At 46.4% G+C, this 23,206-nt stretch overlaps 4 protein-coding genes across 5 annotated transcripts; 3 read left to right on the top strand and 1 right to left on the bottom strand.

Annotated features, from left to right (window-relative positions):
- The first annotated feature begins 268 nt into the window (after window positions 1-268).
- Window positions 269-2,282, top strand: vps25 (vacuolar protein sorting 25 homolog). The gene is made up of 6 exons (XM_086138733.1): window positions 269-427; window positions 941-1,086; window positions 1,177-1,230; window positions 1,310-1,398; window positions 1,669-1,744; window positions 1,837-2,282. Exons 1-6 carry the CDS (start codon window positions 381-383, stop codon window positions 1,947-1,949), a joined length of 525 nt encoding a protein of 174 aa, XP_085994859.1. The 5' UTR covers window positions 269-380; the 3' UTR covers window positions 1,950-2,282.
- A 1,501-nt stretch (window positions 2,283-3,783) lies between these two features.
- On the top strand, window positions 3,784-15,724 carry sema4gb (sema domain, immunoglobulin domain (Ig), transmembrane domain (TM) and short cytoplasmic domain, (semaphorin) 4Gb). Its single transcript, XM_086139174.1, has 15 exons — window positions 3,784-3,902; window positions 5,117-5,280; window positions 9,976-10,124; window positions 10,694-10,756; window positions 10,849-10,947; window positions 11,038-11,131; window positions 11,263-11,376; window positions 11,466-11,620; window positions 12,034-12,209; window positions 12,610-12,748; window positions 12,828-13,050; window positions 13,222-13,337; window positions 13,429-13,583; window positions 13,929-13,990; window positions 14,068-15,724. Exons 2-15 carry the CDS (start codon window positions 5,136-5,138, stop codon window positions 15,021-15,023), a joined length of 2,646 nt encoding a protein of 881 aa, XP_085995300.1. The 5' UTR covers window positions 3,784-3,902; window positions 5,117-5,135; the 3' UTR covers window positions 15,024-15,724.
- An 881-nt stretch (window positions 15,725-16,605) lies between these two features.
- mrpl43 (mitochondrial ribosomal protein L43) lies at window positions 16,606-17,486 on the bottom strand. The gene is made up of 3 exons (XM_086139175.1): window positions 17,218-17,486; window positions 17,046-17,152; window positions 16,606-16,854 (listed from the first exon to the last, which is right to left on the bottom strand). The coding sequence occupies exons 1-3, from the start codon at window positions 17,346-17,348 to the stop codon at window positions 16,652-16,654; spliced, it is 441 nt and encodes a 146-aa protein (XP_085995301.1). The 5' UTR covers window positions 17,349-17,486; the 3' UTR covers window positions 16,606-16,651.
- A 957-nt stretch (window positions 17,487-18,443) lies between these two features.
- On the top strand, window positions 18,444-22,533 carry twnk (twinkle mtDNA helicase). Of its 2 annotated transcripts, XM_086138333.1 has the most exons (7): window positions 18,444-18,543; window positions 19,120-19,735; window positions 20,042-20,744; window positions 20,878-21,226; window positions 21,312-21,453; window positions 21,761-22,082; window positions 22,391-22,533. In XM_086138333.1, the coding sequence occupies exons 2-6, from the start codon at window positions 19,139-19,141 to the stop codon at window positions 22,076-22,078; spliced, it is 2,109 nt and encodes a 702-aa protein (XP_085994459.1). In that variant the 5' UTR covers window positions 18,444-18,543; window positions 19,120-19,138; the 3' UTR covers window positions 22,079-22,082; window positions 22,391-22,533. The 2 variants fall into 2 exon arrangements, with proteins under 2 accessions (XP_085994459.1, XP_085994458.1); XM_086138332.1 differs by lacking the exon at window positions 22,391-22,533 and having other exon boundaries at window positions 21,761-22,191.
- Window positions 22,534-23,206: the final 673 nt, after the last annotated feature.

Raw genomic sequence — 23,206 nt, 5'->3', positions numbered from 1 at the left:
TATTTTTTTGCTGTTCCACCACTTAAATTTGAACTAAATGTAAACTACAAATTATTGTACAAAAAAATTATTTCGCTGTAAATGTGAGGCTTTATGTTCCGTGTCAAGTCAATCGGAACTATTTCGTTGACGGACGCACTTCCGAAAGCCCAATTCGGGGATTTTAATGCAATCGGAGCTAATTGAGAAACGAATTGTGTCTAAATTAATTATAATTGAAATGGGAGTGTGATATATTATCTATAAATTATCAAACACTCACATAGTGTCACTGAATATAATAAAATGTGTGTATCATTGTCCGTACATTGATTTATGTGCACTTATGATTTGTCGGAACCTTTTTGTGGTGGGACGTGCTTCTCACAGCATCCGCCGCGATGAGTTTCGAGTGGCCGTGGCAGTATAATTTCCCTCCGTTTTTCACGTGAGTACACCTTTAAACCATTATTTAAACATGGTAAAATAAATAACAAACCTCTATTTCAACCTGTTGTCCATTTCAAGTGTTTGGTTTTTGACTGTTAGTGTCATATTAACCGGCTCCTTTGCCGAAATGCTAAGGAAGTAGATTTGCTCAATTTAGTCTCTTCCAAAATTCAATATTATTGCGGTTCTGTTTGATTTCATACATGACAGATATGTGATATTTTCTATAAAAAAAACAACAACACTCAAATGACTCATGAAGCTGTATGTGTGCCCTCCGGGAAGAAAGCTTCGCTACTATGTTATCAGCCTGCAATTTATCAAGATGGCCATCCTTTGGAAATCTGTTTCGAGTTGGGGAGAGGTGTCAATTTATTTTTAGTGTACAATTATTTGTTTTAATTACCTTTTCAATCTTATCGATTGAACTATCTATTTTGTACTATGCTTCGTAAGTGTCATCCTATGTCTTATATTCTTATTGATTGTTTTTTTAAATCGTTGTGAGCAGGCTTCAACCCAATGTTGACACCAGACAGAAGCAGCTGGCAGCATGGTGTTCGCTGGCTCTGACTTACTGCCGCCATCAAAAGCTGTACACTCTGGACGTGATGGAGGCACAGGAGAGCCCCGTCTTCAACAACCGCAAGATTAAACGTATCCTCTCAAAAGCTCAATGAAAACTCTCCACGACGACCTTGTGTATGTCCCGTAAGATTCTTTCTGACCTCCTTAACCGAATGGCAGGAAAACTGTCCATGGAAGCAATTCAAGTCGTGTTTGAGGAATTGAGGAAAAAAGGTAAGGTAAACCAGAATGGGGGTTTTTTGGTTGTTTGTTTGTCTTTTTTTTAATGACCGTGTGCATTTGTGGTGATCAGGGAATCTGGAATGGCTGGACAAGAACAAGTCAAGATGTTTAGTGATGTGGAGGCGGCCTGAGGAATGGGGCAAGCTGATGTATCAATGGGTGAGGAACACACTTACTGTATACACATGAACTGTTTTTTCCAGATTAATAGATTCCCCAAAAATTTGAACGTTTGAAAGAAGTAACTGTCGTTTCCGGGTAATCCAGTTTCCACTTGTATTCCAAAAACATGCATAGCAGGTTGATGGAACAGTCCAGATCGTCCCACAGTGTGAGTGTGAGCGCGGATGGTTGCTTATGTATGTGTGCCCTACATTAGAAATTTAGAAAAATACTTACAAATAATGACCGCCGTTTTTATTGTCGTAGGTATCGAAAAACGGAATGAACAACACGGTCTTCACGCTGTACGAGCTCTCCAACGGTGACGACACACAGGGCGAAGGTACGGTTTTGTCGCCAAGCTTTCCCGTGCACGCCCTGCGTCCGCCACAAGCCACACTCATTTCACATTTTCTCTTTTTGCATGTTGGGCAGAGTTTCACGGCTTGGAAGAGTGGATGCTGCTCCGCTCACTGCAGACACTGCAAACGGAAGGCAAAGCCGAACTCATCAGCGTGGACGACGGCAAAGGCGTCAAATTCTTCTGAGGACGAGAGATTATTATTTAGCGGAGGATACCCCGCTATTTTTGTCATTGCCTGCCCCTGCATCTGTTTTATTATTATTATATTTTCACCAGAATCTTTTCAGTCATTTTGAGGTAACTTGACAAGTTTAAAAATTATGTCTGAAAGTCGTCTTGCAAAAAGGCATGTAAGTGACACTTGAACAAATGCTGCTGAATCAGCTCAGCCTAATTTGTTATTAATAACAATTTTAGGGGACAGTTTTAATGTGACACTATCCTAGAAATAATCCACAATCAACCTCTTCCCCTCATATCATGTGTACAAATAAATAAATATGACTACTTTGATAAATTGGACTTGGTGTGGTACTTGCATGTGTGCAGAAAACATTCCGGGCCAAAACATTAAGTACACTGTATATACCCTGTGTTTGTGTGTGGGTGTGTTTGCAACTTGTTCGAAGTATTTTGGTTACCTTGTTAATAAAGTGCGAGTGTAAAATGATTTGAAAATGCGCATTTTGGTTGATTATTTTTGCTCAATTGTAGTTTTCAAGCTTTTAGTGCCCAAACTATAAATATGAGTATTTTTATGAAACACGTGAAATAAAGTGAAATGATCAATAAAAATGTTGATTTAACAATCTGTTAACTACATACTAAATAAATAATTATGCTCAGTTAAAAATATAATTTAATAGGATATTAAAATAAAACTAAAAAATAAGGGGATTTATTTCAATATTAAAGACAAATGCTGTACCTAATGTTGTGTCCTGTGGGAAAGTTACCCGAAAGGATAACAATGGCATGTTGGTGGCCATGTTTTATCCACCTGTGGGGGTGGAGGGGATAAGAGGTATGGCGAGAGATGTGTGTGGAAATATTCACATCCACGATTTTCACGTGTATTTTATTTTTTTACCACAAACATGCTTGTGGCGTTCACATCAGATCCACAAATATATGTGATTGTTATGTGTGCATTTGTCATGACGCATCATTTGTAAATATTCAAAATCTGTCTGCGTGGAGTGCCGAGTGTCCGTTTGTAGATCAGCGGACACGTGCACAAAAACGTTATAGCGTCTCGGGGTCCCCACTCAAACAGGCCTCAGATATAGTACAGTACAGTACTGCATACACAGCGTTGAAAGGCCATCCCTTTTTGTCCGCAAGAGGACAGTGTTGCTCTCTCCGTTGAACGGAAACGAGTCGATGCCGTTGGTCGTTTAAAATTAACAGACCTACTAACAGACACTGAGCCTCCTCCAATTTTTATTATGTGGTTTCAAATACCACTCGGCAAACGAAATAGTTCTATTTAATTCCATCAAACGTGGGCATTATTGAAGTGTGAAATTGGATATCGCGGTTGTCGCGGTGTGAATAATTTTGGCACAAATCACTCTCCATACCACATGGGATCATGGCGGCGTCCGTAGCTGAGATGCATTCTGGGAAATGCAGTTCAAGGTCATCACGCTATGAAAAGTGTCACCCTGTATGGATATTTTCAATTCATGTGGCCGTTTAGTTGGACATATTTCCATTCGAAACCACGATGAACACTTTAACAAAAGTAACAACGTCTGTGTTTCTGTGTTTAAAAATGCTTCGTGTTAGCTCCAAATGCCATCTTTATGAGTTTTACATGGTATATAATAAAAAGCCACATAAAATGCAAACCTTGCCTGCCGACAATCATTACATTACATGCCATCACAAAGACAAACTTTAAAGACGCAATAAATATAGAAAACAGCACGCGCGCGTGGACAGTGTTTTTTCTGCGTGCGTGTGTGTGTGCGCGCGCGCGCGTGTGTTCGTGTAGGCACTGGCCAAGGGGTGTTCATGCGTGGGAGGGGCCACAATCGTTGAAGCGATGTCGCGGCTGAGCTAAGTAGAGAGTAGACTTGCAGAGGGAGCTCGCTGTTCTGTCCGCATCTGCGCGTACAGGTGCATACAGCAGGTGAGTCCGTTTCTTTATGCTTATTTCACGTGAAAATGCCCGAATACGTTCAAGCACCTCACCTGAATTCAGCGCGTTTGTGTGTGTGGCCCGCTGCAAAAAGTTTTTATTTCTATTTTTTTGCTCACTTGGCAGCCACTTTTTAGTCCAGTGGGACTCGGTCGACAACAAGCTCCCGCACGTTTTGTGTGAATTATGTGTTAATTAGTTCGCTGTTGCGTCGAGGCGTGGGGTGGTCTCTGAGAGACAGACTTTCGTGTTGATAAAAAACAGGTAAAAGGCGAAGAATGAAGTCATGAGAATTTGTGTTTGCGTATGCAAAAATCTCCTCTTTTTCTTCCCCCAGTCAAACAGCCAAGAGGACACATGCAAGCACCGACATTCAAAACACAATAAGTTTGATTGTTGTTTATAGGAGCCCCATTAGTTCTTGCAATACACACCAGCTAATCTTGCTGCTGTCTATTGAAGCGAAAAACTAAACGTTACAAAATAATTAAAGAATGAACAGACGATACCAATCGTCAAATAGAACAACGATACTCATAAATACTGATGAAAAAAAAACATGATGAAATACATTCAAGAAAAACAACCAAACAGGAAAATCCAATTACAATCAACGTCACTTGATATGTGACGTCCAAACTTCCAATTATGTGATTTGAAGTGGACATTACTTGTGTCATTGGAGCGCTTGTTGATGATTCATGCATTCAAAATCCACACACACACACACACACACACAAAGCTTGTTATGTAATAATGTTGGTTCAATAGCATTTCTACAGATGCTTCAATGGAAGTGTAGCTTAAAAAGCAACTTGCCAATTTCACAGCTTTGGAGCGAATATCAGAGGCAGGATGGCACCTGTGTGAATGGATGTTCCTGTCCCGGGAGGGGTGTGTGAAGTTTAATAATAATAATAATAATAGATTTTATTTATAAGCGCCTTTCAAGACACCCAAGGACACTTTACAATAACAAAAAACACAAAACAATACGGGTTGAGCAGCGGCAGCCAAAACGCGCCTTAACAACCGCCTTCACTTCTCTGCACCGGACGCTTTTGTTGATGTCATTGAATTATTGCCATTATCATGGTTTGCTATGTCTATACACTCTTAAAAAAAACGGAATTGTTTCAGGGGTTCTCTCATGGGCCGTTGCTGTCCGTTAACAGTTGATTGTCTCTTCTCTCCCCTCCCGCAAGTGGGACACAGTCCTTCAAGATGCAAACTTGGACATGTTTCTTCAACATGGGACTCCAGAAGCTACTCCTTCTCCTCTTGGCGGCGGCGTCCCACCCGCGGGCCTTCCCCTTCAGCGCTTCCCCAGATGTGGACGTCACCCCCAGGACGACGGTCTTCCTCAAGGGTGAGGCAAGGGTGGAGGTGGGGTGGGGGTGCAGCCATGCACCTTGTGGCCTGATTTGCTGCCACATGCTCGCTGGCCTCAGCGCTGAGCGACTGGCACGTTTGTTTGTTTTTAGCCCGGGGGTGGCGCCTGGTCTCCCAAGTCCTGTCCTACATCGCACCGCTCGGCAAAACATTTAACGATCGGCGTCCATGCAACGCATACTGCTGAATTGGTGTATTCTGCCCCGCTCTCCGCACTCTGCCGTCAATCCGCCCCCCCCCCCCCCGACTCACCTTTTTCCCTCCCTTACCACTGCGGCAGAGCTGCAGCGAGGAAGGGAAACTCTGACGCCCTCCCCCCTTCCCATCATCCCTCCCTGGTGTGATCCTCTGGGGACGAGTATTATTAGAGAAGGGCAAGAACAAGCAGGGCGGCATCCAGAGCCATTGCAGCCTCACATTCGGAGCCACGAGAATAGCGAGGGAGCATGAGGGAGCATTCTAAAACCAAAAAAAAAAAAAAATTAGACACACTATTGATGTTGGGGTTTCCGAAAAAGAGAGAATATTGATGCTACATTTCCCACAAAGAAAACAAACTATTGGTGTTGTGAATGCCTAAAATGAAGACAAAGTAGGGATGTTTCACTTTCCTGAAAAAAAAAGACAAACTCTTGATGTTTTAGTTTCCAAAAAAGAAGACAAACTATTGATGTTGCACTTTCCTAAAATGAATATAAGATATTAATGGTGCGCTCACCCTAAAAAGAAGACAAACTTGCTGTTGGACTTTCCGAAAAAGAAGACAAATACTGTATCTCTGTTGCACTTTGCTTAAAAAAAAGTTGAGCTTTACTAAAAAGAAAAGATTAAAGATGTTACGTATTGAATAACACAGTATTATTAAAACGGTTTCTTTTAAGATTTTTTGTCTTTTTTTTGTGCAACGTAAATACAGCATTTGTCCTCTGACAGCAACCAAAACGAGCCCGATCTCAAAGTTTTGCATCACATCGCAAGGTTTCATCAGGCCGCGCGTTCCTTTCGTTATGCCGACGGCTGGCGGACGACGCCGTCACGGCGACTGCGACTCTAATCGAAATTGATAAGCTTAAACCGCCGCCGATGTGCTGTCCCCCCAAAAAAACATTTCATCAGATTTTCGTGTTCGACACCATCGTGGGCTCTCTCTCCCTCTCTCACCGCCGACTTTAAGAGCTCGTCCTTGACCCACTTTTTACGGGAGCGCGCTTTGTTTTTGTGCTGCAGGGGTGCGCTTGGTCCCATGCGCACGATATGTTCCACCCCCTCGCTCCGCCGGTGGTGACACATGTCACTCGGCGCGCACGCTGAAAACATTTCTAATGCGCATCTTCATTTGTGCGGTCATCAGCGTGGGCGGACGTGGCACGCTGCCTGAATTAGACAGACAGTATGTTTGACAGATGGCCTGCTTGAGTGGGAACGCATGGACACGCCACCGCATTCGTCACGGGAGCGGCAAACTCGTCCGGCTTGTGTAAGGCGGCGATGAAAATGTGTCCAGTGTAGTAAAAAAAAAAAAAAAAGGAACGCCGGCTAACTAGCCTTCGTGGATGATGACTTTGGCAAACGTCCAGATCTTCCATCCTTTAAAATGACCGCCCTTAAGCCTCCAAGAAATGGCTGTCCGGGCTTTCGAGCTTGTCCGGGTGATCGTTAGGCGCGCTGATTGAGAAAACGCAGCCACTTTGGGATTACGGGAGGGACGAAACCTCACATGATGTCATGGCGTAGTGGGAGAGCTACAATTTTGCAATGTGGAAAGTGCCATGTCAATAGTTTGTCTTCGTTTTAGGAAAGTGTAACATTAATACTTCATCGTTTTTTTAGGCATGCGCAACATCAATCATTTGAATAGATACCGATAATGTCAGCGATACGCCATGATATCTGTGTGTGTGGGGGGGGGATTGAAGAAATGCAATAATTCCCGATAAAAAAATGTGCGTTTGTGTCAACATGTCAAAGAAAATGACATTCGTATGAAGCAGACAGCCCTGATATCAATATTTGATCCAGTTGTATCCATAATGTATGATACGATAAGGAAAATTGCAACGTTTGTAGGATGGTACGGTCGACAGGCAGCAACTTTAGATGTTGATGCGGTCGCTTGTGCGCTTCCGTACTTCATAGCAAGTCGCAAATTGAACGCATACGTGGTTATTTCCCCAACAATCCCCCCCGTCACCTTGCCGAGGTCATCAAGCACAAACCTGACCTGCTTCTCGCCTCTGCTAGCAGACCTGAAGTAATGCGTGGGTGAAATATTGATGACAGTCGGCAGACCAGGCTGAAAAGATTTTCAGTGGATGAATGTAAGTGCCATTTTGAAGCAAAATGGTGGATTTCCTGTGCTTCTCGATATTTTTTGTGGGCCTCCTCATAATAGATATTCCTTCCAAATTTGATGTTGCTTCGTGGAACAGGCTTCAGGGGCTGCATTTACAAAAAAAGAAATGAAACGACCCCTGACATGATCAACGTGACCCTAAAATAGTCACTCCAAACCAACATGGCCGCCTGCCAAACTTCATGTTTGCTGGGAGGCATCCGCGCTCTTACAAACTGCATAGAAATGGCGAGAGCCACTGTCGCCGAGCTAAAATACGAAAGATAAGAAATGAGAGAGCGCGTTGAATACATCACAGGACAGCCTGTGTTGACTTAAGTGTTACATAAAGAGCGTCGTCTTCCCTTACATCATCCACTGGATAAAAATGAGTGACAATCGTCCCGGGAAGAGATTCAGTCTGGCTGCGCTTGCGGCGTTTGTCCCCACCGTCGCTTCTTGTGTGCCGCATGCTCTCTTGCCAGTCAAATGACTGGCCGCGAGTCACGCAGGAGGTCACGCACGCACTCGCGCGCGGGCTTTAGTATCATCCAGACCCCACATGGCGGCTAGCTCGTTGCCCGAGCACGCGGCCAAGCCGCCACCTGTGACGGCTCAACTGTCAGACTGTCACACGGGCGACATAAAAACACACAAAGGTTTGGTGCAGCTTCTCGTCGAAATCACTTATTTTGCGTCCAGATCCTGAGTAAACACGACCAAAGTCGCCATCATGCCTCGGCGGGGGCCTCTGGGACGCTCTCCCCTGTCAGGATTGTTGCATCACTTGGTCCCTATTTTCTCCCTTTTTTTGTTTTTGATAGCAGATCCACGCTTCGGCATGACTCACGCGCGCTGCCTTGAGCCGCTGCTGCCGCGTTTGCATAACTGTGTGTCAACATAGCCGCGGGGAGAGTGACGTCGCTTCGCTCGTGCGCCGCGTTTCTTCTCCCGCCCGCAGCGTTCGGGACGTAGTGTGTCTTGTTGCGGGCTTCTCGTCACCTTTTGCGTCTGAGGAGGGTTTCTTCGTCCTGCTTTTGGACTTTCAAGGGATGCATGATGGAAATTGAGGTTTTTAATGTCAGCAGGTCAAGTTGAATGAGTCAGCAAGTGTGAATTAAATCAACTAAGTGAATCTTGAGCTTTTTGTTTATTTCTGAAAATGCGTTTGTTTCGGTCCTCGTCAATCAGCCGAGGAGGTTTTTGCGGACGATTTTAAATGTATTTATTTCTGTATTGCTGTACATCGACAGAAGGAAGGTCAGTTGTTAGAAGAATTTTAGTTTACTTAAAAATGTGCTCCCAGTATTAAAACTAAAACTAACACGAAACACTTTTAAATAACGTTAGCTTGACCTTTCACCATGGCAATAAAATGCTTCAAAATATGTCTAGAATTTTTTTTGACCTTTGGCTTTTTTTTTGTCAACATACCACATGCGTGTGATTCAAACATCTGCAAACTGTTTTAAAAATCATGAAATCAAGATTATTATTATTTTTTGCCTTGTGCACAACGTGATTGATATCATGAGGTTGGAAGGGACGTGACCGAGCGGTTGTGACGGGGGGGCGGACTTCGCCGAAGACGCCGTGTGGTCATGTGATTCACCTCCATTACGCAACCAAGTCGTCATCCCTCTCGGTCAATCACGGAGATTTTATTTTATTTTTTAGCAAGTTTTGTTTTGTCGTCTTGTAGCTTCGCGAAGGTGCTTAGGGTGTTGTTATTGTGACTTGCGGGGGGTCGGTGGGGGGGGGGGGGGGGTGTTCAGGCCATTGAGAATGGGGGCAAGATGGCTCAGGCGACATTTTAGGGCATTGAGTAGGACGGCTGCCCCAATACTGCCAAGTCACATCAGCGCTTGGAGCTTTGCCCTCTTCATTGTTAGCGTGTGGGTGTGTGATCATATTTTGTTAGGAGGTCGTGCTTCCAAAAAAAAAAAAGACACGAAAGCATCAGCCCGATTGATCACCAGAAACATTGAGCCGACACGGAATGCAAAAAAAACAAAAAACGAGCCATCGCATGAACCAAAACTTTCAAATTAGGGTTTCAAACCTGGGTTACGGTTTCCAAATCACGGGTTCAAATTTGGGTGATGTCATCAAATGGATAATTCCAGCCAGAGTTCGGGTTCCGAATTAGGTCCTTAAACCGGAACTTCAAGACAAGGTTAGGGATTGAAATAAGGTTTCAAGCCTTGCTTTGGCGTTGTTTATTTTTGCCTATGAAACAACAGAGGCGGAATGGATTTCACTTAGAGCCTAAACAGGCTGCAATCCAATTATACCACCACGACAGTAAGACCCCCCTCACTCCCCTCTGGATGTTTGCAGGCCTGCTGGGCAACGCTCGCTTCGGCGGCTCGGCGCGCAACTGCAGCACCCTCCTGCTGGAGGAGCCGGCGGGGATTCTGTACGTGGGGGGGAGAGGAGCGCTCTACGCGCTCAACGCGTCTGACATCGCCACACCCGCTCGTCCCCCAGTGAGTACCAAACCGAACACACACACTCAATTTCCTCCCCTCCCCCACCGCCCACACATCCACACTCACTTTTTCTTCCCAACTTTGCATCCTAAAGGAGGACAGACTAATTTTAGCCTCAAGCAGATTGAGCAAATCCAATTGTGTCCGTTTTGATTTTACGGCTGCGGGGATGAAATGCGGCACGCTTGAGCAGAACGAGTGGCGGCTTTTTGTCACTGAAATATCAAATACTAGATATCCATCCATCCAGAGACGAACAACGATCCACGCTCACACTCGCACCCACAGACAATTTAGAGTCTTCAATCAGCCTGCCATGCATGTTTTTGGAATGTGGGAGGAAACCAGAATACCCGGAGAAAATCCACACAGGTCCGAGGAGAACATGCACTGTGAGGTCGACGCGCTAACCACTGGACCGGGCTGCCCTAATACTATATACAGTATATTTTGATTTATTATTCGAATGTTGGGCAACTCGTTGCTAGCATCTCCGCCACTCCGAACACCAGGGCTGTTTTTGTATTGGGTGTGTGGACCGTCGTTAATTCTCTGACTGTTGCCAGATTGACTGGGACGTGTCCCCCGAGCAGAAGAAGCAGTGCCTGAACAAAGGCCGGGACAACAAGGTGCATCCCGCGTACTCCCAACTCGCCTCGCTACGAGATGACTTCTCCAACGCTGACGTCTTGTGCTTATGTTTGTGTGTGCGTGTGAGCAGACCGAGTGTTTCAATCACATCCGCTTCCTGCAGCGCTACAACGAGACTCACTTGTACGCGTGCGGCACCAACGCCTTCAGGCCTCTCTGCGCGTACGTCGTAAGTGCAGCCGCTACTACGCCGAGTTCCCATGTTGCCAAAAGTACTGGGATGCTGACGGGCAACGTCTCGTGTCTTCTCCCCCGCGAGGATTCCGAACGCTTCGGCTTGCCGGCGAGCTTCGAGGACGGCAGAGACAGGTGTCCGTATGACCCCGCCAAGGGGTACACGGGCCTGCTTGCAGGTACGCGTCCTGGTTTTTAGATGCAAAATGCGTCCAAATATGAACACCGAGTGGCCAATGTGTGGTCCTGCAATTTTCAGACAGAAGCGAAACCCCGGTCAAAAACCGTTGTTGTGCCTCCTCTCGATCAGATGGTGAGATGTTCACGGCTTCCCAATATGAGTTCCGCAGCTCTCCGGACGTGCGCCGCAACTTCCCCTTCCCCACGCTTAGGACGGAGGAAGCGCCCACCCGCTGGCTTCTGGGTGAGCGCGTCGCACTCCGCGGGGTCACCCCGTCCTGTCCAGATCCCCCCCCCCATCTGCTCACCCCTGACTTTCCGTTCGGCTTCCAGAGGCGGATTTTGTGGGCTCGGCCCTGCTGCGGGAGAGCGTCAACAGCTCCGTCGGCGACGACGACAAGATCTACTTCTTCTTCACGGAGAGGAGCCAGGAGCAGATGGCGTACCCCAGCCGGACAAAGGTGTCCAGGGTGGCGCGGGTTTGCAAGGTCGGAACGCCCGCCCTCAGCCAGCTTGCCACATTTCAAGTGCAATCAGTGTCTTCGGCCCAGACGGCGAGCTCCACTTCCTGTTTGTTATGTTGGTTGGTGCGGGAGTCACAGTCACATGTTGTCCCGTTTACCGCATAACATGCTCGCCAACAAAGTTATTGTACACTTACGCGACATAATTTTTATTATTTTGTGGTTGTTATTATTGTTTTAGGTGCACTTAAGTGACATGTGTTTGATTTGATTTTTATTCAAATACTGATGATTTTTTTTAAACAAAATAATACTTTTCAAAATTTATTTGATTTCAACTTACCACAGCGTACCACACACAAACTATTAGCGATTGTTGCTAAGCCACACCAGCAAAATGGAGACAGGTCCAAGCCATGTGTCCTCTCTGTCTGCAGACGGACTGGGGTGGTCAGAGAACCCTGCAGAGGAAGTGGAGCTCTTTCCTCAAGGCCCGGCTGGTGTGTTTTGTGCCCGAGTACGAGCTGTACCTCAACGTCCTGCGTGGTGTCTTTGTCATGCACGGCAGCGACGCGCAGACCAGCTTCTTGTACGGCGTCTTCGGCCTGGAATGGTGAGAGATAATGTTCAACTCTCTGGTTAAAAAAAAAAAAAAACTTCAAACAAGCATCAGACAGCTTGTGCTTATTGATGTTAGTACGGATACTGCAATTATATATGTACCTGCTACATGTGATCATACAATAATGCACAATGAACCAACACTCGTTGCTTTCTGTAGGTGTAAAAAGCAGGATTAAACAGTAATTCACATTCAGTGATCTCAAGCAAAAACTAGACTGCGCTAGTGTCAAACATAATAGTGTATTGTGACAGGATGACAGTGGAATTACACCCAAAATAAAGAGCCGGCAGAGCAATCAAACTTTTAAAAAAATTATGTAAAATAGCGAACAATTGATCAATATCCTGTTTCAAATGTGTCAGATCTCTACTTTTCTGTTGCCTGTCAGGAAGAACATCAAAGCGTCGGCCATCTGCCGGTATGCCTTCTCAGACGTGCAGAAGGCCTTCGACGGGCCCTACATGGAGGTGCAGGACTCCAAGTGGAGAGAGTACACAGGCAAGGTCCCCGAGCCAAGACCCGGGTCTGTAAGTTAACACTCAAAACCGCCCGAATCCTCACACATGCAAAGAGGAGACCTCAGTAGTCCTCCCCCCCCGTCTTCAGTGCATCACCGACGAGCACCGATCTCGGGGCATCAACTCGTCGCGAGACCTCCCGGACAGCGTGCTGACATTTGCGCGGAGGCACCCACTCATGGCCATCCAGGTGCGCCCGGTCGGGGCGCGGCCGCTCATGTTCAAGAGGAGTGTCAACTACGTCCGCATCGCCGCGCACCAACAGCCGGCGCTGGACGGAAACATCTACACCATCCTCTTCCTGGGAACGGGTGAGCGAATGTTTGGGTGCAACTTGGATGTAGTTCTGGACGGATTTGGGCTTCTAACACTTCCGAGCTCTGTTTTTGGTATATAACCCCTTGACTGATGATCCTTACTCCAGAGCAGGTTATAGTTCGAAAAAATATGGTACTTTAGACGCGGTTGTGTCTGTATTCTAGATGACGGCTGGCTGCACAGAGCGGTGGACATTGGGGGCGAAATGCATATCATGGAGGAGTTGCAGCTGTTCGATCAAGGCCAGCCCATCGAGAGCATGGTCCTCGCTCCAGCCCTGGTGAGCCTCGCCACTTAGTTTTTCCCCCACGTCGGAATACCGACATGATGCCGTGAACGTATTCGCAGCATGCCCCCGTTTTGTCTCGCAGCGTCATGTCTACGTGGGCTCTCACTCGGGGGTGGTGCAGATGCCCATGTCGGCTTGTCGGAGGTACGCTTCCTGTTATGATTGCGTCTTCGCCAGGGACCCCTTCTGTGGCTGGGATGGCCGGAAGTGCGTGGAGGTGTGGTCGCGAGCGCAGAGGTGAGACCCTTTATGCTATAGTTTCACTGAGCAACGGGAAATTTGGTAGGGATTTGTGTCATGAGTAGACACACCAAAAAAAGGCTCAAAAAGGCATCCCTGGAAAAACACGGCAAGTCTGCCATTTTGATGAGAATTGGCCATTTTAGGGTCACTTTCCACAGGTGTTCGTTCACTTGTTCTGAGCCTGTTTGACTTCACAATGTCCATCATGAGTCGACCCACAAAAATTCTCAAAAAGCCGTGCCAGAAAACACAGGAAATCTGCCATTTTTGGTTTGAAGCAGCCATTTTATGGTGATTTCCAAAAACAGAAGATTTGGTGATGATATCGTCTCATTCCAGGTCGAACCTCACCCAGGACATCCAGAGAGGCACCAGTGGCTGTAAGGAGAATTCAGGAAACGGTATGTGTTCATTCACGTTTTTTTTTACTGACTCTTGAAACAGATTCTTATGCTGTCTTATCTCCCGGGCTCTGCAGTGGTCCACCGGAGGCGCTCGGTGATGGCAGGAGATGACGTGCTCCTCCAGTGCGAACTGCGCTCCAACCTGGCGATGCCACGTTGGACATTGGACGGCAGAGAACTGCGTGGTTACGGCGTCGATTCGGGTTATCGGGTGGGCACGGACGGCCTCCTCATTATCGGGGCTCGGGGCAGACAGAGCGGCTCGTACCGCTGCTTCGCAGTGGAGAACTCCGTCTCCGTCCTGGTTTACTTGTACACGGTAAGGGTGCACACAGATTCCTACTTTGCGGCGGAGGAGACGACGACGGCGGCGGCGATTGATCCGTCCACGCTACCCGGCACGACAGCGGCGATTGACCTGTCCACGGTTGGGCGGGCCTCCCCGTCGCTCGCTGCCCCGCTGCCCGCCGGGCCGCAACTCCACGCCTACCGGCACATGGAGGCCGTGTACATCTGCTTGGTGGCCGTCCTGGGCGGGCTGTGCCTGGTGTTGTCCGTGGTCTTGCTTTACGTGAGCTTCTGCACCAGGCGGGTTTCTCGCAGCCGAAAGTTCTCCCAGCAGCACGGTCTGCACATCCTGGGCTCCTCGGAGAGGAAAGGGAGCTCCCACGTGGAGCTTCAAACCATCTCCAACGGACGTCAAGGTCGCCGCTCCATCTCGGTGCCCGCTTTCGGAGACTTCCTGCAGATCGTTCCCGGCGAGGGTTCGCCGACGACCGGCACCCCTCCGGCCGCCCCTCCGCTCCCCATGCCCCCACCGCTGCCCGACGCCGACTACGCCAACGGAATGTCAGCCACGCTGCCCAGCGTCCTGCGCAAGATGAATGGCAATAGCTATGTGCTCCTGCGGCAGGTGGACCACGACGGGGCTTCGCCGCTTTACCACTCCTTTACCGAGGAGCTCAACCGCATCCTGGAACAGAGGAAACACACACAGCTGGACCTCCAGCCACACGAGAGCTCCATCTAAGAGGACTAAAGTATTAAAAAATAAAAATAAAAATTATAATAATCCATGCAAACTCCGTACAGGTAAGCTCCACCTAGACTTGAACCCGGGATTCTTTGATATCACACATGCTAACAACCTGGTTAGCGTGCTGCTTCAATCAATATTTTTTCTGGATATTGAAAAAAAGATTGCCAGAGAGAGTCATTTGAGCAGGTCAGGATAACTCTTTTCAGCAGCTTCCATAGTTCAAAGCGTGTCCCCGTTGATGTGCACTGCTTACACTAACAACATGGTTACAGAGTGGAACTAGTTTACAAAAAACAGTTTTGCCAAATGTGGGATTTCTTCAACCCTTTCAGCGACTATTTAATTTGATTCCCGCTAAGAAACTGAGCAGAATCATTTTCACATTGTCCCCCCCCCGAAATCGCCGAAGACGTGGTGGCCATCCCTTTTGCAAAAGCATTCATTTTGTTGAGAACTTTCCATCTGAGTCATGTGCTTCCCGCCTGCAAATGCTTTGCCGACGTTTCCTGCCTCATCTGTGCAGCTCAACATGACAAAAGACTGTGACAGAGCTGGAGCAAGTGGAATTGACTTTACATATGAGGACCAGCAGAAAGCCAGGAAGTTTGATGGCTCATTTTAGGATGGTAAATTCTTGAATGTTTAAAATGTTAATTTATTAAGTTTCATGTTTAAAATAAATGTTTTGGGAAAAAAAAGACATTTGTATGAATTTCTACAAAATACTGAGAGAAAAAGCAGTTTCATAGCTTGTTTATATATACACATCACCTGCAGCAAACCTGAAAAATATTTTTGAATTTTGTCAAATGAGACTGAAAATGTTGATGCTAATTCAGATTTTTCCAGGACAGGGCTCCTGTTTATTTAACGGCACTTTCATTTTGCAGGTACTGCGATGTCAGTAAGCCAAATATTTTTTGTTCACTTAGTGTGGGTTTTAAAAACAAGCTGGAGGGCCACAATCCAAATTTGCAGCTGGGAACGGACCCCCCGAGGCCTCGTTGAATGACGGAGTGCTGTGGCGTGGCTAAGCAACAGCATCTTTATTTTGAGCCATGCCATATGTCCAGCAGTGGGGCTCCAGCTGTGCAATGACCTCCCAATGGCTTAAATTGAAAACTAAATCATCTTTATAGGGCACCTTGGAGGAATTTGAAATTATGGGAAAGAGCCTTGAAGCTTTGTCATACAATCGATACTACAAGCACATTAATAAATATTTTTAAATGAATACTGTACCTCTCTGACGCTGTCATTCTAAAGTCGTCTTTATTATTATTATTATTGGATTGGATCTGAGCCGCCATTGTGAGACATGTCAGTCACAAGTAGCCGTAAAAGATCTTTTTCCCCAGCAAAATATATTGCATGATTCAAACAAATAAAGTTGTTGAAGGCCGGTAAAATATTTTCAGAGTGGCATCAGTGTAGATGATGATGGCTCAGGCCTTCACTTTGACAAGCTGTTCAAACACTCTGACATTGAACCGCCAGTGTTTGCACAACAAACATTTAGACCACAAATAAATATGCGACACAGAAGGGCATCCAAGCGATCACAGGGGGAAAATACTGTACACAAAAACTTATTATTTAATATAAGCAATTCCAGAATGTCACACTTTGTCATCATTCCGAGGGGTGAGGGGACGGTTGGTGAAGGGATGCCACAGGCCCTGGATGCTGGGGTTGTCCGTGTGGAAGGGCTTGCGAAGGCGGATCACGTCCAGGCCCGACTGACTGGTCAGCCTGGCTAGAACCTCAGACACCTGTGAGGATGTTTTGCTCGCCACAATCTCTTCCCTCACGTTGCCGTTTACTGTAGGGTGGGATAACATCAAAGTAAAACACCACTCAGCCCAAAAGAATAAATCAGTCCGGGCAAACAAACGTCTACGTAATCCATCAATCACAATGACATTCAAGTATCTATATTTCGACTGAAACACAGCGTGAGTAATTTAGCCACCTCCCAAAAAATGTTAAATATTCATAAGCACGTCTACTCACAGTATTCGGCCACTATTTTGGGTTTGCTGCACGACTCCGGGGACACATACACAACGGTACCAGGGTTCTGTTTGGCGTAATCCACCACTCCATCTTCGATAAAATCTCTGTTTAAAAACAATTATGGTGTTACGACCATCTGTTTTGTATACAATCTTGTTGTTGTTGTTACCTGACACCTAGCGAGCTGTGGCCCTTTTTGGAGAAAATGATGGAGATCCGCTTAAGCTGGCACACATAACGTCCCACGCCGTTTTGGAGGACGCTCTTCAGGAAGCGACTCGGCGTCCCCCTGGATGTCATTCTAATCTATTTTGTGGCTAAAAAACCCCAGAAAAAATGGAAAACAACTCGATGAGAGGAATTTAAATAAATCGAAGACAGGTAACATTGGGAGAGGACGCCAGGAGCAGTGCGTCAATCTTTTAACTCCGGGTGAAACAAACAAGACGCATCTTGTAACAGCCAACCCATAAGATCCATCTCATTATATTCATTTATAAAATGTAAGATGGCATTATATTTTAGATGGTCGTATGACCTAAATTGCTAAAAAACAGAATTTAAAATGTCATTTCTTTGTCAGTGCGCGTTTCAAACGGACTTATTTTGGGCCACACAAGGTTCGTTAATCATCTATTTTTCGGCAGAAACAATTTCAAATGAGAAAGGTTTTTCATACTTAAAGGAGTTTGTATTTGTGCTTGTCAAAAAGGTGAATTAAAACACTGATATGGCTCATTGTTTATTATATTTTTAAGTATTAATGGAAGGCATTTCATATGTTAGCGCCCTTATGTCGACTGGATCATGGAAAAATGGACAAGCTGTTTGCTACAGGTGGGAGTTTCTCTTACACGTCTTCCAGGGACGAATAACATTATTTTAATGTGTTTTTTGTTAAACGCGATTTAATGCAATCGACGTATACAGTTTAATTGTTTTGGTCCGTCAATTACATCACTCCGTGTAAAACGACTCTTACGCAGTCACACATATTTTCACGCTTAATGTATTTTTAAAGACTTTAGTGAGCACGTGCCACCAGTAAGATTTCATTTAAAAATATTACTATCGGAATTTTATTTTATAATGCCGATGTAGTGCTATTGGATATCTAAACTGTTGAATTAAAAATATTGTTTTATATCGTTTGGTGCACGTTTTGTACGGACTCGTAACGGTCCTTGTATGGTACGTCAATTTTATATTTCCGGGTGAAACCGTCGCTAAAAAGGGTATAGCTTTCGTGGTTTAAGACGTTTTAACAGGTTTAGGGATCATGCAGCATCACTTTTATTTTTCTGAAGGTGTTAGTTTGTTTTTATGCATTTTTTATATAAATATAAATCCCTGTGACTGGCTGAAATCTTAAATTTTGTGCCTTTATATTTTTATGCCCATATCACACGGACATCTTTTGGAGAGGAACCGAAAAGCCCGGGTTCACGCACACGCATGAAGGACAAGATGAGGACGTATACAGGCGTCTGAAAGGGTAAGATGCTCAATTTCTGACACTAAAGTGGAGTTAATTGTTAAGTAGCACAATTCACACGTTTTATTCCTACCCACTTTTTCTAATTCCACATTTTTCATGCGTTCAAATAATTCAAATTCAGGCGGCTTGTGTTTTCACAGCCTCAAATTCTGAGTTTTCCCAGTAATCCACATTTTCCACACACACAAAGGCTTTGAAATGAATTATACACAAAGGCTTTGCAGTGAATTAGACATTTAGAATCAAACAAATAAAGTTCCTCTTCTTTTTCATCTGACAAACCGTTCATTTCATTCGAGACATTTTGGAAACTATTTCTTACATTTACCTAATTTACCCATTTTTCAGTATTCCGGACTTTCCATATCAATATTTTCAAATGAATTGAGAGTTTTTACATATCTACCATACCAGGATTTCACTAGATGGCGCCAAAGTAATCTTATATGTGTATCAATGACCAAAGCTAAAAAGAGTGTATAGAGTTGAAATCAAATGAATTATGAAGGATACGTTCCAGAAATATTACACTTTCTTCCTGTGACGGTTATTGACTCTTGGTGTGTTTTGCAGGATCAATCCACTTTGTCCGATGTGGAGGAGATTGGTTCTGAGGGGTCTCTCTCAGGTGGGGACCCCGAAGTTTCCCTCCCCAAGACATTTTTCATCCCTTCATTTCCTGATTCATAGCAGAGGTCCTGGGGCTTTGTGGGCTTTCGCAATACAGGACACTGGCTCCTTCTTGTCCAGGACGTACAAAAAAGATGCCAAATTCACAGTGGACTTCCCAGTGAGCACCGTCACAGTCGCAGATATCAAACAGTACCTACGGTCCAAGGACGTCCATTTCCACGATGGCTTCAGCTGCCTGCACGTGCCCAGCATCTTTGTGGCCGCCGCCTCCAGGGCTGAACGTTTCTCTCTGTTTGTGGACAAGACCACCGGGCAGTTCATGTGCATGGACACACAGGTGGAAGGGAGCTGGGAGGACCTCCAGGACTGCTTGGAGGTGATGCAGGCGGAGGAGAGAGATTTCCTCAGCCCGGAAGTGCTCTTGGGCTACCCGGAGAGCGAGGAGCTGGAGCAAAGCGAGAGGGATGCCAGGGAGGTGAGGAGCATCTGGTCCGCTTCGGTGCCCTTCACGGATCTGACCGAGGATGAGGTGACACTCATCAAAACCATGTTCCAGGTACGGATGGTCAACATTACCTTACAATAAAATCTCCCCCTTTCATCATAAAATCACATTTGTAGTCTCAATTGATTTTTTTTCTCCCTTCAATTATAGATGAAATGATATTATTATCGAGTTATTTTTCTGGCAATAAAAACACTAGTCATCAGCAAATTAAAATGAGAGATAAATTCATTTGTTCTTCAACATATCTTTGATGCCTATTTTAATATTTCATTTCTTGCATCTCTGATTTAAAAAGAAAATTCACCTGTGTAATCAGATTTGACGTGTTTTGCTCTTTTATTTATGTTTTGGTAGATCACAAAGATTTCCAATGCAACAATGAAGAGGTTTGGTGTCAGGCTCTTCAGGCCCACCAAGAGTCTGGTTTTCCCCTGGCTGGGTGGTCCCGATTGCTCCTTAAAAGGGCTGAAGCTCCTCTCGGCGCAAAGCGCGGCCGACGGCGCCATCCGTTATAACGAGGCGACAGTCCCCAAGTGCACCTCCTACAACAACCTGTTTGGCCTCCCTTTGCTGAGCCGCATGGACGCCAATGTGGTCCTCACAGGACACGAGCTGGACACGCTGGCTGTGAGCCAGGCTACGGGATTAGCCAGCGTTGCCCTCCCGCGGGGTGTGGGCTGCCTGCCACCCGCCCTGCTCCCTTACCTGGAGCAGTTCAAGCGCGTCACGCTGTGGCTGGGCGGCGACGTGCGCTCCTGGGAAGCTTCAAAGATCTTCTCACGCAAGCTGGGCCTGCGCCGCTGCTGGCTGGTGCGGCCTGGTGAGTTCCGGCCCTGTCCCGGGGAGGCCCTGGCACAGGGAAAGAACCTAAGCCGCATCATGGCGAGCGCGATCCCTGCCGCGCACAAGTCCATCGTGTCCTTCAAGCAGCTCCGCGACGACGTGTATGGGGAGATGGTGAACACCGAGCAAGTGGCTGGTGTCAAATGGGCACGTTTTCCTGAGCTCAACAGGATCCTAAAGGGACACCGCAAGGGAGAGCTCACGGTTTTTACAGGTGAACAATTGATCCATTGTGTGTGAGAGAAAATGACAGGAATGGCTGACAGAAGGTGTGTGAATTAGCCCCTTCGCCATCCTCTCACATGCCCATTAAGATGCATTCTGTGTTGTGTCTCGACGTTGTGCAGGTCCCACGGGAAGCGGGAAGACCACCTTCATCAGCGAGCTGGCCCTCGATCTCTGCATGCAGGGCGTCAACACACTTTGGGGCAGCTTTGAGATCAACAACGTGCGTCTGGCCAAGATCATGTTGACGCAGTTCGCCGTGCAGCGGCTGGAGGATAACCTGGAGCAGTACGACTTCTGGGCGGACAAGTTTGAGGAGCTGCCGCTTTATTTCATGACCTTCCATGGGCAGCAGAATATCAAGGCGGTTCTGGACACCATGCAGCACGCCGTCTACCTCTACGACATCAACCACGTGGTCATCGACAACCTGCAGTTCATGATGGGACAGGAAAACCTTTCGGTTGACAAGTGCGTGAGCGTTTCCGCAAGCTTCAGGGGCTGAAACGGCAGGCGGCTCATCACCCGAGGTTATTTCTGCGCTTAAAACTTCCAGGTTTGCCGTCCAGGACCACATCATCAGCGCGTTCAGGAAATTCGCCACCAACTCCAGCTGCCACGTGACGCTCATCATTCACCCGAGGAAGGAGGACGACGACCGGGAACTGCAGACGGCCTCCATATTTGGCTCGGCAAAGGTCCGAGCTGGCTTTTTTTTGTCTTCGTTTTTCCCATTGAGTGATAGACAGAGACAGCTAATAGCAGGAACAAAATACAAAAATAGCAATCATTGCACCTGCTAGGCTGTCGCTTTAGAGATGATATGCATGGAGAAAAGAGGAAAATCACTTCTTCACAGGAAAATTAAGTTTGTTGGTCTGTGAATGTGAATTTGAGAAATTGACAACTGTTGATTCTACAAAAAAGAAAAACAACACATGAATAAAACCCGACGCAAAACTCACTTCACTTCATGTCACCGCGATCATTTTTGTGACCCGACAGGCCAGCCAAGAGGCGGACAACGTGCTCATCCTGCAGGAGAAGAAGCTGGTGACGTGCCCAGGCCGCCGCTCGCTGCAGGTGACCAAGAATCGCTTTGACGGCGACGTGGGGGTCTTCCCGCTGGACTTTATCAAAGCCTCGCTCACCTTCTCGACGCCCGTCAAGGGCAAACACAAGTTGAGGAAGGTCACCATCAAGCCCGAGGAAGACGAGGGCGATGAGGCTCCCTCCAAGAAGGACACCGCCAAACGGGGGAAGGCGGAAAAACAGCAAAGTAAAGCGGCAAAGTCAACACGTGCTGCAACGGCGAGTGAATGAATAGGTGACTACGTACTTCGTTACAATATGCCAACCCGATCATGTGACTACTACTGTGACAATTTATACACTTGACACACCTGCACATATTTTTAATAAAATGTTTCATCTTGCGATTGTCTTGACGAGGTCTGAAAATTAGAATTTGAGTAGTCTGAAGTTCCGCGCACCAATCCTTGATTCGCAGATGCATGAAACCCACATGTCGGCCTCGAGCTGCGGGGGCTGGACTGATTTGAAAATGTGATAAAGTCATGTATGCCTCGCTTGACATCAGCTGACGCCCATTTCAAATCCTGGCTTCCTCCACAGGAACCGATAAGATCGCCGAGATGTAAACTGCAGTCTTTAAACGGCATCAGCTGGAATGAATGTATGTGAGGCAAGTGGACGGGGTAAGGTCAACTTGGTCCACATTTAGGGCAATGTGCTCTCGGGTTACCCAGCAGGGCCCATTTTGGGGGTGAAATGAGCTGCAGAGTTGTTGACTAATTCTAGTGCAGCTATTATGTACATCCGACACGCTTTGGAATGCCGCAAGCTCACTTGAGCGTCTGGAGCCGACTGGCCCGGGAGGCGGGGGAGGGAGAGGGGGGGCGTCTGTAAGTGGCTTTATTAACTGCACAGGCATATTTGCCTGTCATTTAGCTGGAGCACCACACCCACTAAGCAATAGGAGGTCATGTCGGGCATGGAAAAATGTAGGTCACCTCAACACATGCAGGGTGTGCCAGCCATGTCTTGTGATTTGCAAGAAACGTGGGTTTTTGACATGCAATGTAAGGCTAGGTTGAGAATAACACATTCTCTTTGTTTGTGTGCTGCACAAACAAGTCTGCGCCGAGGAAGTCCACCATGCGTGACCTCCTTATGGCATAATTAGAATGCGGAGCAAAGAACAGGTTTGGTCCGGAAACAGCCTGGAAGTCCAAAGCTCTTCTCGGGCACAGGAATACATTTGCAGCAAGGCGTTCAAAATAAAAGCAGCAGCTCAAATAAAACTTGATTGTGGGTACTTTGATGTCGTACATGTACTGTAACATTTTTCATTGCCTTTCATTGCCTATTCAAACTTTGGCACTCAAAGCAAATAAAAACACTTTCACTTTATCAAACAACAACCAAATT

Source organism: Hippocampus guttulatus, chromosome 19, assembly GCF_054856545.1.
Source record: "Hippocampus guttulatus isolate MCC_2025c chromosome 19, RoL_Hgut_1.0, whole genome shotgun sequence".
In the NCBI taxonomy this organism is placed as follows: domain Eukaryota; kingdom Metazoa; phylum Chordata; class Actinopteri; order Syngnathiformes; family Syngnathidae; genus Hippocampus; species Hippocampus guttulatus.
This window is presented reverse-complemented; position numbering and strand designations above follow the sequence as displayed.